Source organism: Triticum urartu, chromosome 2 (genome assembly GCF_003073215.2).
Source record: "Triticum urartu cultivar G1812 chromosome 2, Tu2.1, whole genome shotgun sequence".
Lineage (NCBI taxonomy): Eukaryota > Viridiplantae > Streptophyta > Magnoliopsida > Poales > Poaceae > Triticum > Triticum urartu.
In genome coordinates, this window is record NC_053023.1 from 747,087,535 (window position 1) to 747,104,167 (window position 16,633).

General features: G+C 49.0%; 1 protein-coding gene and 1 pseudogene across 1 annotated transcript; both read left to right on the forward strand.

The window, feature by feature from the left end:
• Window positions 1–1,857: 1,857 nt before the first annotated feature.
• LOC125534618 (disease resistance protein RGA5-like) lies at window positions 1,858–5,873 on the forward strand. Its single transcript, XM_048697792.1, has 3 exons — window positions 1,858–2,473; window positions 2,577–2,784; window positions 5,690–5,873. The coding sequence occupies exons 1-3, from the start codon at window positions 1,858–1,860 to the stop codon at window positions 5,871–5,873; spliced, it is 1,008 nt and encodes a 335-aa protein (XP_048553749.1).
• A 1,602-nt stretch (window positions 5,874–7,475) lies between these two features.
• On the forward strand, window positions 7,476–13,438 carry LOC125538527 (annotated as a pseudogene).
• The last annotated feature ends 3,195 nt before the right edge of the window (window positions 13,439–16,633 follow it).

The window sequence follows — 16,633 nt, forward strand, 5'->3', positions numbered from 1 at the left end:
GCCCCGGACGTGATGGTTATTCAGAACATTCCTCTGAGTTTCAGGGTGCAACCCGACTTTTGGGCCTGGCACTATGATAGAAGAGGAATCTTTATGGTTAAATCTGCTTATAGAATGATCAGCGGAATCAAACACCAGCGAGAGGACTGGCTAGAGCACAGGCCGGCTCACTCGAATACCGAAGCTGAAAGCAAATCCTGGTCACAACTATGGAAAGTGAAAATACCTTCAAAGGTAAAGGTCTTTGTTTGGAGACTAGCCCAGATGTCACTACCTACTGGACACTCCGTCATGAGCGCAATACGGCTGCGTCCCCTGAGTGCAGCCTTTGTCAGGAGGAGTATGACTCGTGGCGCCACTCTCTGTTTGAGTGCAGAATGGCACGCTGTGTATGGGCGCTATGTGATGAGGAAATTGTCGAGCATATAATATCAAACAGAAGCGAAGATGCACGGCTATGGCTCTTCTGGCTTTTTGAATCAGTGAACCAGCAGGATCTTGCTAGGGTTCTAATCACCATGTGGGCCATTTGGTGGGCGCGGAGAAGGGCGATCCATGATGATGAATTCCAGAGTCCATTATCTACTATGTGTTTTATTAACAGGTATCTTGAGGATCTTCAGATTGCCACAAAGCGAGAACCAACAACACATGCAGGCGCACCAAAACCAAGAGCTCGGCGATGGATACCACCTGGCGAGGATGCGGTAAAGATCAATGTGGATGGAGCCATTTCCCGCTCAGGAAGGACGGGGGCAAGCGCAGCAATTTGCAGGGATAAAAATGGATGCTATATTGGCTCATGAGCGGTGGTGTTTGAAGGCCTAGTGGATGCAGCATGTTTGGAAGCGCAAGCATGCAATGAGGCCCTTGCTCTTGCTCAAGATCTAGTACAACCACATGTGATAATAGCTTCGGACTGCGCGCAAGTTGTCTCAGACATTAATGGCTCTGCGCCATCTTCTTCTTATGCTTTTGTTCTGGAAGAAATTAGAGCTAGAACTTTAGATTTTGTTAAAGTTGTTTTTCGTTTTGAGAATAGGGAGGCAAATGGTGAGGCACATGCCTTGGCAAAGGCAGCCTCGACACTCCCTGTTGGTCGACATGTGTGGCTAAGGAACTTACCAGACATCATTTGTATTCCGCCTGTTTTGGTTGATGAATAAAGCCCTAGTTTCATCTCAAAAAAAAAAAGAAAAAGCCCGTCCGTTTCTAAAAAAAAAGGTCCATCCCTCGTGTACGGCACGTCCGCACGTCAACTTCACAGCACAGAAAAGACAATGCCCTGCAGGAATTTTGGCACCGAGATCCGACGGCTACCGAATCCACTGAGATTTAACGGTGCTTAGCATGCCCAGTCACGTGGTAAGATGTTGCGAGGCATGTTAGCGTGTTAGCTCCTCCATCCCAAAATAAATGTCTAAAAGTTTAGTATAACCTTATACTAAATTTAGTACAAAGTTAAGAACTTTGTATTAAAGTTAGTATAAAGTTGAGATCATACTTATTTTAAGATGAAAGGAGTATTATAGGAAACCCATAAAACAATACTCTACGGTGACGGTACGGTTTTGTTTTAGAGGAAAGTAGCACCCAATACTCTCTCTCTCTCTCTCTCTCTCTCTCTCTCTCTCCCCTTTGAAGAGGGGCTTCTTCTGTTATCCATGCTCCACAATCTATTATCTGATACCCTCCGCGTTGTGCTCGTCAGAATTGAGATCTCCTTGGTAATTTTTCCCCTCGTCCCATGTTCTCTTTCTCGTGCATGGATACAATTAGAAAATTTAATCAGCTTGTTCTTACTTGAGTTTGCTGATGGATGTTCTGGTGCATGAATAATTGACGTTCTCAGCGAAGATGGAAGATTCAGATGCTGCATCCCCTCAGCCGGAGACGCCGGATCCTGATCCTACTTCTCTTCAAGAGGCGATGCAAGATCCTGTTAATGTTTGGCTGGGGCCTGTCGGCCCCCTCCTCCGGAAACTCCATTCGCTCACGGCTTCCGGACACAGTCTGCCAGATGGGATCAGTGCGGATGAGATCGATCTTCTCAGAGATGGCCTCAAGAAATTATGTGCCCCCCTGCAGGATATGTCGGAAGACGAGGTCGACGCTAGCGTCATGGCCCGGTGGTGGATGAAGATAGTTCGGGAACTTTACTATGACACGGAAGATCACCTGGACGAGGTCGTCGGCGCCGGCGCTCATCTCAATTTTTCAGAATTTCTTGCTCGTGTGAAGGATGCGGGTAAAAGACGCGAAGGTTTCCAGTGGTCGACTATCAAACCAGCTGACGGTGACCGGAGGGAAGCCGGTGTCAGCTGCCTCACGTCCCCCGAGCTGCCGGTTCCTATCTGCGGCCGTAGTAGCACAGTTGGTGTTGCGGAGCCCCCAAAGAAGCTTGTCGATCTGCTGGCTTTGGACGACGACGACAAGCAGACACTCAAGGTGATATCTATAAGTGGATGTGCAGGTACTAATCTACGGCCGGACCACCGGAGTCCTCTTCAACTCGAATTTCATGTCTTCTCTCTGCTCCATCAATAAGTTTTTATCTTTTCCTTTTCAATTTGCAGGTGTCGGAAAGACAACAGTTGCCAGAACCTTGTATCACAAGCATGCAGGGAAATTTCAGTGCCGGGCTTTCGTGACTGTGTCCCGGAATCCAGATACGAGGGGGTTTCTCGCCAGCATGCTCTCACAACTTAAGGCACAACGGCCCCATGGCTTTCCTGATGTGCCGGACCTTATCGATGCTATCAGCAAACATCTCCAAGGTAAAAGGTAACTAATCTCTGCCATTTATATAAGCAAGAGCTCTTTTACAGTACCCTTAAATCAACACAGATCGTCGATTTTCTTTAATCCAACGGATGTTGCTTATTGGTACTCCAGCGCGAGTGTTAGGGAGTACTACTAGTACCAACAGCGTGTTTGGTTCGGGGGAATTAGAGATGGGGAATGAGAGTTGAGGGGTGAGGAGATTAAAAATCCACAGTTTGATTAGAGGGAATAGGAGTTTAAGTGGAAAGGGGAATGGGAGTTGAGAAAGCCAATTCCCACCGATTTCTTTTCAAAGGGTACCCTGTTAATTCGTGAGCAAAGTTTTATCCCACGTCAATTCCCATCATATGCCAAACAAGGGAGTGGGAGTAAAAATCTACTTCCCATGCCTAATCCCTTCATAAACACCCTTGTGCAAACTCCCATTCTCCTACCCAAGTGTTTACCAAACAGGCTCCAAGTGTTAAGGAGTACCTCCAGTTCAAGGGTAAAATCGTAACCCCCGCAAAAAAAGCGTAAAATCGTAACAGCAGATACGTAAAATAGAAAACGTAACAGAAGATGACAAATTGAATAAACTAATTTAGACGCGGAAGGGACGCAGCCCCGTGTCGCCCCCCCCCCCCCCCCCCCCCCCCCCCCCCCCCCCCCCCCCCCCCCCCCCCCCCCCCCCCCCCCCCCCCCCCCCCCCCCCCCCCCCCCCCCCCCCCCCCCCCCCCCGCCCCCCCCCCCCCCCCCCCCCCCCCCCCCCCCCCCGGCCCCCCCCCCCCCCCCCCCCCCCCCCCGGGCGACCCGGGCGCCCAACCCTAGCCGCCGCCGACCCAACCCCCACCTCCTTCCTCTCCTCCCGCCGCCGCCGGCGGGCACCGCCGGGCAAAGCCCGCGCGGTGCCGGCGGCGGCGGGATCTCGCCTGCCTTCGCCTGGAGTAGGGGCCGCGGGGGGCTCCTTCCTCGGGCGCGGCGGCGGAACTCGGCGGCCGGCGCGTCGGGTGGCGCGCGCTGGTGGGATCTGAGGCGGCGGCCTCGCTGGTGCGGACGACACTACTCCGACGGCAGGGAGTGCTCGTCGGTGAGGTAGGCCGGATCCCCTCGGCTACGCGGGCAGCGAGGTCCCGGTGGGCGCTGGTCAGGCACGGGGAGGCCCCGGGTTCCCCTCGTCAGATCGGAGGCGATCTGGTCCGCTCGTGATGCATGACCTCCGGCCGGCCTGGCTCATGTTGTGGCTAGTTCGGAGGTGGCGGCAAGGTGCTTGGCCGGGGGAAACCTTTGGCCGCCGGTGGCGGTCACGGCGTCGATGGCGTCCCGGACGCCATTCCCTCCTTGGTGGCGGCGCCGAGGCTATACCTCCCCTGCCTCCCCCCTTCCCCTACGCCCGAGTGAAAACCCTAGCCCCGGTGGCTAAGCGGCGGCGGCGCCACAGCGTCGTCACCTTCTTGAAGGCGCCGACTTGGGCCTGGGGATGCTGGGTGTGCATGGCGAGTTTGTCTGGTTCCTGGTGGCGGCCCGTCTGATCTACCGCGTTGCAGCTCCGTGGCTGCGGTGCTTATCTTCCGGCCGTGTCTCCGATGGCGACCTCGCCCTTCCTCACCTTGTACTTGCCGTGGTGGAGCGGTACTTCATCTCACTCATTGATGGCGGCGGAGATCGGCGGCATGGCGCCGTGGAGGCTCGGCGTCCGATGCGCGGAGATGGACTCGCGCAGGAGGAGGTAACTGTCTGGCGTCATGGTGACGTTGATGGCTGATGTGGCCTTCACAAGGTAGAAGACTCAATATCATCTGAAGACGGACCTGTGGAAAATGGCGGCGACGACGCAAGAGTGCGTCTGACCGGATTGTGCCCCAGACCCGGTATGTGGCTCGGCTGGGGCTTCCGGTTTTTGATGTTAGGTTTAGGTGAGTGGTTTGGGTAGGGGCCCAGCTAGCATCCCTTCATCATATAGATAAGACTAGCGGCATATGTTGCCAAGATGGTGGATTCAGGTATATTGTTTGTAATACTTTGTAAGGTCCTCGAGAATAATTAATAAAGTGGCCGTATCTTCCAGATGCAGAGGCCGGGGGTCATCCTCCTTTTCTAAAAAAAAACAGAAGATGACAAATAACGTGTGCCTAATATTCGGATCAAACAGTTACCTTAAAGGATCTGATTTCTTTGAGGAATACACCGTTTTTTTCGAATAGGAATAACAGATTTGACTGGATATTGTTTCTACGTGCTCGAATGGCTGCTCATATGGATTCAATGCACAAGATCTACATGCATCTGCCGGCATTGTGTTCTTTTTGGCAAGTTCGTCGTCTTCAATCTAGGAAGGTCTTATTAACACTCAAGTATTTATTCCGGATTTTTGTTCAAATTAAGGACCAATCTCAGTGATCAAAGATATGCACACATGGAGAAAGGGATCGAGACGGACAGAGGTGGAATTGCCTGATACATCAGCAGTGCTACGAGCGAAGTTGAGAAACCATCGGCGGTGTGGCGGCCGAGCATCAGGAAGATAATTAGCCCTGCGGTGAGGATGATTGATGCGCTGAAGGGAGGGCAGGTCAGCAGTTGAGACGGATACGGGGAAGATCCCTTGACGGCGTTCCAAGGGGAGAGCCACGTGATTGCAACGCCGGCGGCGTTAATAGATTGGATCAAAGGATTTTTTTTCATCATCAACGAAATAGACTGGAAGATTTATTAATAGAAAGATTTTTTTTCGAGAAAATTTTATAGCAACACAAAAGGTCAATAACCATTGCTTGGGTTTTTATACAACACGTGATTATCTTTTCACAATTGTCGTTGTATAAGATGGCATGTGTATCTCTTTTTTCTCAAAAATATGAAAGTGCAAAATCACACCGAAGTACATTTTTTCACTCAAGTACCCGAACTTTGTGTTCTCAAAAAGCTTAAATAGCTCAGTTCGGGGGAGAGGGTTGAGTGAAGCTTTAAACAAAAAAGAAGAGCTACGAGTGGAACATGCCAGAGTGAGGCTCACCTCGCTGGTTGATGCGACCGCTAGTAAGAAGCCAACGCTGCCGCCGGCGCCACAGGTGGTGCCAACCCAGCAGGCCGTGGTCTCTCAGGGGTGAAGACTACGCTGTGGTCGCCACTGGAGGTTCACTTGTTCCTATGTTAGACACATCATATGTATGTGTGGTGTACCGAGGTGTTTTCTGTTGTCAGTTTGGCCAGTCTGCCAGCTTGTTAGTTCAGCTTCGCTGGGTATGCCTGCAACTTTGTGGCTGTGTTATGTTAGTTTCCCATGGATATGGTCCTTCTTAATTGGAATGTACAAGGATTGTCCAACCTCATATTAGGCTGCTCTGGGCAATTCCCCTCTCAACTGAATTGCAAGCTTTGGGCTCATGAGCTGGACCAAGCCGAGCCTAGGCTCGGCCCGAGGTTGAAATCAGCCCATTTCCGGAGCCCGGCTTGGCTTGTTGCCATTCGGGGCCGAGTCTGGCTCGCACCAAGCTGGCGCAAACTTGGGTCGAGTCCAAAATCTCGGGCCAGGCGTTCAGATTTAATGGCATGGTACAATATGCGGGGTCATTTTTTGCCTGTAAGAGATCAAGGATAGTTTTGGCGCTTGAATGACCAAAGTCCGATATGTGCTAAAAAAACTTTGATGAATAAAAAATGAAATGTGAGAGACGTAGATGAGTCCTCCTATGTGCCGCTTATTGCGGCAAACACCGACGGGATCCGTGGCTCCACCACCGACAGGACCGCCGTAGGCCATCGATGGGATCTGTGGCTCCAACGCTGACGGGATTTGAGAGAGAAGGGGGAAGGCGATCTGGGACTAGGGTTTGTCCGACGGGAGAAAAATAGAAGGGGAACATGTGATGCTTTTCCAAGTGATGGGTCCCACTTGGCAGTGTCTCACTAGAGTAAAGAAGCAGGGGCAAAATGGTACAATGAAAAGTCGACAGACGGTCAACACGCGGTCAAACGACTCGAACTGGACAGAACTGTGACCGAAGGGCAAAACGATAAGAATAGCAATGTGGCTTGGGCAGGACCGAGTATTTTTGGAAACTAGGAAAAACTACCGAGTGGGACTCAACTAAGGGCACAAAAATAATTATCCCGTTATGAAAATATAACGTTTGTTATTCATTGATTAAAGAGTGCCCCAGAATTAATGACTAGATGTTTTTTTTTGTGGGTTTCAGTATGTCTTTATTTTTTGTTCACTTGTCATGCAGTACTTTTTTGGAAATGGAATATTTTAGTGATTTTTCACCATGTATCTAGACGATGCAACCACAAAAAAGTTCGGCTTCTGGCTTTGCATCGGAGATACACACAGCTCGCAATTAAAAACACATAAAATGGGATAAACCCATTGAAAGTTTTAGTTACTAGAAGAACAAGAGAAAAGACACGCCTAGTGCCACTAGAGGGAGGGCTTAAGACCGAACTCCATGCCACCCTCGAGTCACTCCCGTGGGCGACACGGAGGGAAACCCTAGCCGCCGGGCGATCCTTTTCCCACCCCTCCTTCCTCCCTCGCCGCCGCCGGACGAAGCCCGACCAACAGGGGCAGCGGCGGGGCTCCTCTTCCCTTCGCGTATTTTGTCTGGCACGGGATGGCCCGATCGAGTGGAGGCATTGGGCTAGCATGGGCCGCGGCAGCACGGCGACGGGCACTCCTGGCAGCGGTGTGTGGACGACGCGTTAACGACATGGCTGCATACTCGCGGCGCGGTATGGTGGTTGCATGTTGTGCAAGATCTGGAGGTCGCGTGCGTCGACAGTTTCATGTCGGATCCCTCTGGATCCAGCGCTTCGATGCCGGTGGCCAGCGCGGGGTGGTGGCATCCGTCTTTGGCTTCCAGAAGGATCCTCCTAGATCCCGCACCTGGATGTTGGCAGCACCAGTTTGGGTGCTCCATTGGCCTGGATGGGTTGTTGCTCTGCTCCGGGTGTCTTTCTTGATCTTCCTCATCAACTGATTTGGAGGGTTGAGCTCCCATGGCACTCTCGTCTCAGTAGGTTTCGGTTGATGGCTAGCTGCTGGATCCGGAGCAGACGGAGGTTCATGGTATAAGATGGGGACCGGAGGAAACTTTGGTCAGCTGGTTCGGCCCGGTAGCGGTGACGTCTCTCGACGATGTTACTCTCCTTGGAGGCGAAACTGAGGTACCTCTAATCCACCCCCGATCCCCTCCCGACTGGAAGTCCAAAATCCGTCTTGGATTGGGTGGCGGTGGCACCGTGCACGTCGTAACCTCCATGGAGGAGCTTCCTTGGGAGGCTTGGCTATTCGGGGGAGGGTTGCTGTGGTCAGTGGGCTCCATGTGGCAAGGGCTACAGCGGCAGCGATGGTGTGGAGGTTGGCAGCTGGAGCGGTGTCGCATTCACCGCGTCGACGACGGTGGATCTTGGCGGCATGGTGCAGCCGAGTCTCGGCGACAGATGCGTCTAGATGGACGACCACAGGGCGGTGGCGCTATTTGACGTCGTGGCGGCGTTGACAGATAGCAGCCAAGCAAGGATGATGCGGATCTCCTTCCTGGAGATGGGTCAGCGGTTCGATGGTTGTGGCGGCTTGTAAAACATGTGCATGCGGTGAATGTTGTAGGTTTGTTGCACTGGGTGTAGGCTCTTGATATGTCATGTGGGCGGATCGACGGTGACCCGGGTTCTAGATGGTGGGGAGTGAAGGCACTACGCATTTTTGAGTTTGTAGGTGTGAGTAATTGATTCGGGTGGTGAGGGAGTCCTGAATTAGGGGGTGTTCAGATAGCCGGACTATACCTTCGCCGGACTCCTGGACTGTGAAGATACAAGATTGAAGACTTCGTCCCGTGTCCGGATGGGACTTTCCTTGGCGTGGAAGGCAAGCTTGGCGATGCAGATATTCAAGATCTCCTACCATTGTAACCGACTATGTGTAACCCTAACCCTATCCGGTGCCTATATAAACCGGAGGGTTGTAGTCCGTAGGACAATCATCTTCATACACAACAATCATACCATAGGCTAGCTTCTAGGGTTTAGCCTCCTTGATCTCGTGGTAGATCTACTCTTGTACTACCCATATCATCAATATTAATCAAGCAGGAGTAGGGTATTACCTCCATCGAGAGGGCCCGAACCTGGGTAAAAACATCGTGTCCCTTGTCTCCTGTTACCATCCGGCCTTGACGCACAGTTCGGGACCCCCTACCCGAGATCCGCCGGTTTTGACACCGACAGGTGGTTTGGTGTGTGTTTTTGTCAAACTGTTGTTGAATAAAATGTCCCCGACAACCCTTTCCAGGCACGTACATGCTGCCATCACCAACAGGGGATCCTCCTGTCGCTAAAGAATAGACCAAGTATGGAGCGAATCCTATATACCTAAATAGTTGATCCTCACTAACTCTAATTCTCTCCACATGAATCCTCCACATCACTAAAGTTTCCATGTCATCATCCCCTAACACCTTTTTTTGTAGCACATGCATAGCCCAAAATAATTGTTGCAACTCCAATGGTCTGGCGTATATGCATACATTTTCAACACAAATTTACTTAGAAAATAATAGCTTTTGATTTAGGTCATTTCGTTCATGGATAACTCATCCAAAATTAATCTTTAAATTGCCGCAACAACGTGCGGGGAGATCGCCTAGTGTATAGATAAATACATAACCTGCATAGGAGAATTTATATTTCTTTTATCAGAAAAGAATGTTTACAGCAAAGCCACGGTGACCAACATAGAGCAGATGCTCCAACCAGGATCAAAGCCTGCAATCTATTTGATAACCCCTCAGCCAATTACCAAATATATTAGCAACATCTTGAGGTGGTGATAAGCTAGATGATACCTGAACTATACACCACACGTCTCTAGCAAATGACATTCGAAGAAAAGATGATGAATTGATTCGTCGTGGCTATGGAAGCTACATTTAGACCTCCCTAGCTAATTTCATTGTAGAATGTCGATCTTGCGCATATACCACAAGAATATCTTCATAAATGTGATTTTTAGTTTCCAAAAGTATATATTTTTAATTGAAATATCGGAACGAGACAACACCTTTGTTGTACATGGAGTTGACGGAATATTGATGGTTTTGGTGAAAAATCCATCTAAAGGCGGCCACATAAGTTATTCCATGCAATCAAATTTTGCCCAATCTGAACCCGACGAAATGCCTTAGTTTTTAATATATACTAAATATATTTCACTAATTGTATGGACGTTTGCTAAATTTAGTACATGGTCTGGAAAAAGTTAGGTGTCGTATTTACATAATTATTTGCAATATATACTCTTTATGCATTAATTTGCTGTTTCTGTCTGACCTATTGAACATACAAAATTACGCAGGTACTTCATCGTAATTGATGATTTATGGCTTGCATCCATATGGAATATTATTAGCCGTGCTTTTCCTCGGGGTGATTATTGCAGCAGAATAATATCAACTACACAAATTGATGATGTAGCACTGGCATGCTGTAGTTATGACTCAGGTTATATATATATGATGGAACCTCTTAATGATCACGAGTCTAGAAAGTTATTCTTCGGCAGAGTGTTTGGCTCCGAAGATGGCTGTCCAACAGATATCTTAGAAGTTTCATACATGATTATCAGGAAATGCGGTGGTTTGCCATTAGCAATTGTAGATATAGCCAGTCTGCTAGCATGCGAATCCAGTATCGTATTGGAAAAATGGAAGCACGTACATGATTCTTTGCCGTCCACTTCCGAAGGGATGAAAGATTTTTTAAACCTAATCTGCAATAGCCTTCCACACCTTATCTACAGCAGTCTTCCACCTCGGTTGAGGACATGCTTGTTATATCTCAGCATGTATCCACAGGGCTGCGTGATCAAGAAGGATGAGTTGGTGAAGCTCTGGGTAGCTGAAGGTTTTCTCAGTGTTGTGGGAGGGCGAGACACACAAGATATTGCCGAGGGTTATTTTGCTGAGCTTGTGAGCAGAGGAATGGTCCAAGTCGTGGATACCAGTAATAACGGCGAGGTGTTTTCGTGTACAGTTCACCAGACGGCACTGGATTATATTAGGCACAAATCCATGGAGAAGAATTTCGTCATCACCGTGGACTATTTTCAATCAACTGTACACTTTCTGACAAAGTTCGCCGGTTGTCGGTCCAGTTTGGAGGGGTAAAAAGCGCATACATACCGGAAACCATTGTAACATCCCAAGTTCGATCACTTATATTTTGGGGTTTCTTCGAGTGTGTACCTTCTTCCATAAAGGATTATGGACTTCTTCGAGTTCTGATTCTTCATATTTGGGCTGACGAAGACAACGAGAGTTTTGACCTCACTGGAATCGGGGAGCTATTTCTTCTCAAGTATCTCAAGATTGAATGTAATATCACTGTCCAACTTCCAGACAAGATTCAAGGGCTGCAACAGTTGGAAACACTGGAAGTATATGCAAAAGTAGTTGCTGTTCCATCAGGTATTGGTAATATGAAGAGATTACTGCACCTCTGCCTTCCGAGCGAGTATATTCAACCCAGTGTAGTTGCCCATATGACATCTCTTCGCACACTCAGGTATTTTGATCTCAGCAGGTGCTCAGTAGAGGATGTTTTACATCTTGGAGAGCTGACCAATCTCCAGGATCTTCAGCTCACCGGTTCTACGGTACAGCCAGCAGAAAATCTGGAAAGGAATGTGCAACTACTAGGCTCGATTCTCGAGAAACTCAGTTTCTTGCAGTCCGTAACTCTGGTGCCAGCTGCTTCAGACTCCTCTTGTGTAAATATTCCTGCGGATAGCTTCAGCATGGTATCTCCTACTGTGGACCTGCCTCTTCAGAAGATCGAGCTGTCACGGCACTGTTGCATCTTCTTCAGCCTGCCTAAGTGGTTTGGAGAACTCAGGAAACTCTGCATTTTAAAGATTGCAATTAGGTGGCTGTCAGTGAATGATACTGATGTGCTGAAAGAATTGCCCGCCCTCACTGCTCTCACACTATATATCCAGATAGTTTCTGAAGAAAGGATCGTCATCGACAAGGGCGGATTCCATGTACTCACGTACTTCAAGTTCATGTGTGCTGCACCATGCCTGTCCTTTGCACAAGGAGCAATGCCCAAGCTCCAAAGGCTCAAGATTGGCTTCAATTCAAACAAAATGAAGCAAAGTAGCTTTTGGTTGTCTGGCTTCTGTTACTTGAGGGGCCTTACAGAGGTCTCTGTAAAACTTGGGGTCGAGGATGCTCATAATTTCGACATAAAAGGAGTCGAGTCTACATTGGAGGCTTCCGTTGAGCATCACACGAACTCTCCTATAATCATAGTGCAATTCATAGATGTGATTTTTGAAGGAGAGGAGGCAGAGAGTACGGAGACTGAAGGAAGAGAGGAAAATATACAAGGGATTCGAGATGGCAAGAAAAAGGAAGATATCCCAGCTGCAGATTTGCTTCCCCAGATCCAGTTCCATGATTCTTCAATGGCCAAGATTGATGTCCGTGCCTTCTTGCTATATTCCCAGTTGTTCCTTGGTGATCGTCCTATTAAACCGAATTCCCTAATAAGGAGATGGCTGGCTGAAGGATTTGCCTCGCCTCTTGACCCTCAATCAGTTAGTGAACAGTTCTGCAATTTGAATAATCTCATCGAGTCCAGCATCATCAAATCCATCCACAGAAGCAATGGTGAGATATCTGTCCGACCTCCTGCAAACGGCGAACCTATTTGGCCTCCGGATTTATCTCGTCTCACGACCCTCAATCACTTAGGGATACTCGACCTGAGTGGAAGCCAAACTGTGACGGTGTACAAAGAAGTCCTCATGCTGCCCAGACTGAAGCACCTCTTTGGGAGGTTTCAGCTCTCCAAAGAAGATACCCCCTTCGTTCCCGTAAAGGGAGTGGTAGAATCAGATCTAGAGAAGTTCCTGAGAGATAAGAGTGAGCTGGAGACGCTGGCAGGATTTGTCACCGGCGAGACACTAGGATTTCCACAACTGATGAGTATTATGAAGCGGTTGCGGCAGGTCAAGATATGGTGTGAATCCAACGCAAGCAGAAGAAACCTCAAAGATCTTTCAAATGCCATCACGGAGTTCATTCCTGAAGCGGCTGGAAAGCCTCATTTTCATCGGTCCCTATCAATCCATTTTGAAGGATCCTCTGGGGAATTCGCCAAGAATACAGTCTCAGTTGCCGGCATGCTCGACTCGCTTGAGCTGCGCGGCGAACTGAGCCAATTCCCTCCGTTTGTTGCAGGGCTTAGTGCTATCAAGAAGCTGTGCTTTTGGTCCACTGGTATGAGCTGGGAGGTTATTCGGGACGGGCTGAGCAGGGTGAGGGGACTGAAATATCTCAAGCTTATTGAAGACAACCTTGGATCCCTCCACATACTGTCTGAAGCTGCTGGGCACCTCAAAGCCATTGAGCGGATATACGTCGTGTGCACTGGGACACTGGAAGTAGCAATCGCAGCTCACCCTCTGCCTAATCTTGTGTCAATTCATATCCTCTGTCAAGATCTGCATGCTATTCCTGATAATCCCATCATCGAGATCACATGCATGGTAAAACTCCGGGAAGTCGCGCTCCATCACCAAGTTGAGGATACAATAAAACATGAACTGCTACGAACTGCAGAAGGCCATCCTAATAAGCCCAACGTTTTGTTCCTCGAATATCCCCAATAATGCAGAGTCAATCAGCACGGTCAGTTCTCTTCCCCTCTTTGCTATTCACTTGAAGTACATATTATTCAGTTGAGTTAACGCATACTATTTGATTCTTTGCAGTGCAAATCAGCAACAGAGCCACCTTCCGCTTTGCTGCCCGGATCCACGCAAAAACTAAATAAAGCCCAAATCTTCTTCAATTCTCTCATGGTGTGATGGTTTTATTATAATAAGGTTTAATTACCACGTATTGTTCAATTTATCTTTTCAAAGTTACTCATGTGCGTCGGATTGTTGTATCATTTAAATGTTTAAGAGGGATGAATCCTTCATCTTATTGTACATTTAAATTTATTACTTCAAACCAAGAGCTTTTGCTATTAACTGTTGGGTCATGCCCACTTTCCTTGGTTGTTTAGTTTAGTGATTTCTACATTGAACATGTTTTGTGTTAAAGAGTAGGCTTGTATGTAACGTGACAAGTGTCACGATGGGTATATTGCGTGGGTATTGCGTGTGTATTGTTGTGTATACGGCAGGTTGTTAGGCTAGATGATCTCATCTCTTGTATAGCTTGGAGTAGAGGTCAAGACTAGAAACAACCTGCCGATCTTGTAATCTTTCCCTATATTAACACGCACGCGTCCCTGCCGAGGTGCACGTGCTTAAACCCTTTCTTCTTTCATGGTAATCAGAGCCTACCTCGAATTCATCCATGGCAAGCTCTTCGCCGAACACCTTCCCCTCATCTCCGTTTGTACACATCGTAACAGAGAAGCTTACGAGAGGGAACGAAGCGCTATGGCGCGCCACCGTGCTCTCGGCCATCCGGGGAGCGCAGATGGCGTCCTTCCTCGACTTCGAGCAGGTGGTGCTCCCGATGAACATTGAAGTCACCAGCGACGACGGCAAGACCAAGTCCAAGGCTCCCAATCCGGAGTTCAGTGCGTGGTATGCGCGCGATCAGCAGGTGTTCTCTTACCTGTTGACCACGCTGCCCCGGGAGATGGCCATCCAGGTGGCGACGTGCCACACCGCAGCAGAGCTGTGGAACACGGTGCAGGGGATGCTTGCATCGCATACCCGTGCGCAGACCGTCAACGTCAGAATCACGTTGGCAAACCTCCAGAAGTGCAACATGACTATCACTGAATATGTTGGTAAGGTCCGAACCCTTTGTGATGAATTAGCTGCTTCAGGGAAGAAGGTGGACGAGGAGGATGCCGTCTCTCACATCCTCGCGGGACTCGACGAGGAGTTCGACCCCGTGGTGTCTGCCATGTGCTCTAGGGTTGAGCCTGTCGGGGTCCCGGAGCTGTACTCGCAGCTCCTGAGCTTCGAGACTCGCATGAATTTACGTGGCGGGTCCTCTCAGTCGTCGGCAAACGCGGCGACACGCGGGCGCGGGCGCGGTCGCGGCGGTGGTGACCGCGGTGATCGTGGACGCGACTTCAGCAACAGGCAAGGTGGCGGCGGTGATCGTGGCCGTGGCACCTTCCCCAAGCCACCGAACCGTGGCAACCCTGGAGGCAACAACGGCAGCAGCGGCAACTACAACAACAACGCCACCAAACCAACATGCCAGATCTGCGGCAAGGTTGGTCACCGAACGTGGAAGTGCTGGAAGCGTTACGACTCCTCCTATCAAGGGGGGAGGAACGCTCTGCAAACATGGCGGCTCCGCAGTATGGCGTCGACACCAACTGGTACTTGGACAGTGGTGTGACGAACCATATCACAGGAGACCTAGAGAAGCTCACCATCCGGGATCGTTACACAGGAGATGATCAAATCCACACCGCGAGCGCGTCAGGTATGGCTATAGCACATATTGGTCAATCTCATATTTATACCCCCGAACGTGATCTTCTCCTCAAAAATGTCTTACATGTTCCCGAGGCTGACAAGAGTTTAATCTCTGCAAGCCGACTTGCTATTGGCAACACTATTCTTTTCTTGTAAAGGATCGGGGAACGAGGAGGGTTCTGCTACAAGGCAAGGGTAGGAGAGGCCTATACCCTGTCAAACACATGGGACAAGGCGCCAAGAAGCACGTGCTCAGAGTCACGCCCTCCTCGGATAGGTGGCACTGGCGCCTAGGGCATCCTTCATCAACCATAGTTAGCAAAATAATTAGCAAGAATAAGCTCCCATGTGTTAAGTTATTCAATTCTGAAGTTATTTGTGATTCTTGTCAACTAGGCAAAAGCCATCAGTTGCCTTATCCGAACTCAATAAGTGAATCAAAGTTCCCTTTGGAACTTATTTTTTCTGATGTGTGGGGTACACCTGTTGAATCAGTAGGCAGAAAGAAATACTATGTGAGCTTTATAGATGATTTCAGTAAGTTCACGTGGATCTACCTAATCAAACATAAGTCAGAAGTTTTTCAAAAATTTCGTGACTTTCAAAATCTTGTTGAACGTCAATTTGATCGCAAAATTCTTGCTCTCCAAACAGACTGGGGAGGAGAATATGTGAAGCTAAATTTCTTCTTCACAAAAGTTGGGATATCTCATCACGTTTCTTGCCTTCATGCACATCAGCAAAACGGGTCAGCGGAACGTAAACATCGACATATAGTCGAGGTTGGTCTCTCCCTCCTAGCTCAAGCAAGCATGCCTCTTAAATTCTGGGATGAGGCTTTCATCGCTGCTACATGCCTCATCAACAGATTACCCAGCAAAGTAATCAACTTTGAAACCCCTCTTGAAAAACTATCCCATGAAAAACCTTATTATTCTTCTCTTCGCATCTTTGGATGTGCTTGCTGGCCGAATCTACGTCCATATAATACCCACAAGCTCCAATTCCGCTCCAAACAATGCGTCTTCTTAGGCTACAGTAATTTGCACTAAGGTTTTAAGTGTTTAGACATCTCTTCCGGCCGAGTTTGTATTTCTAGGGATGTTGTGTTTGATGAAACAATGTTCCCTTTCTCCACTTTGCATCCCAATGCCGGTGCACGTCTACATGCTGAAATTCTTCTTCTTTCTCCGGAGCTTTAGAATCCAACTGATCATGGGGGAGATAAATATGCTAATGATCATTTGGCTAATAGTCATAAACCTGATGCTAATGGAAACAGTGAAAAAAACACTGTTCAAATCTGTGGTTTTATGCAGAATTTGGCTGGTAGTACAGGCGCTGGACACGAGGAGGATCCGGCTGACAAAGCCCAGGGTGCGGATCCCGAGAGATCCGGCGCAGGTG

Bases quoted from the DNA above. Each gene is read 5' to 3' on its own strand.
- LOC125534618 (XM_048697792.1), top strand. From the start codon at position 1,858: ATGGAAGATTCAGATGCTGCATCCCCTCAGCCGGAGACGCCGGATCCT. The intron at 2,474-2,576 runs GTACTAATCTAC...TTCAATTTGCAG, and splicing joins ATCTATAAGTGGATGTGCAG to GTGTCGGAAAGACAACAGTT. The intron at 2,785-5,689 runs GTAACTAATCTC...GTTCTCAAAAAG, and splicing joins AAACATCTCCAAGGTAAAAG to CTTAAATAGCTCAGTTCGGG.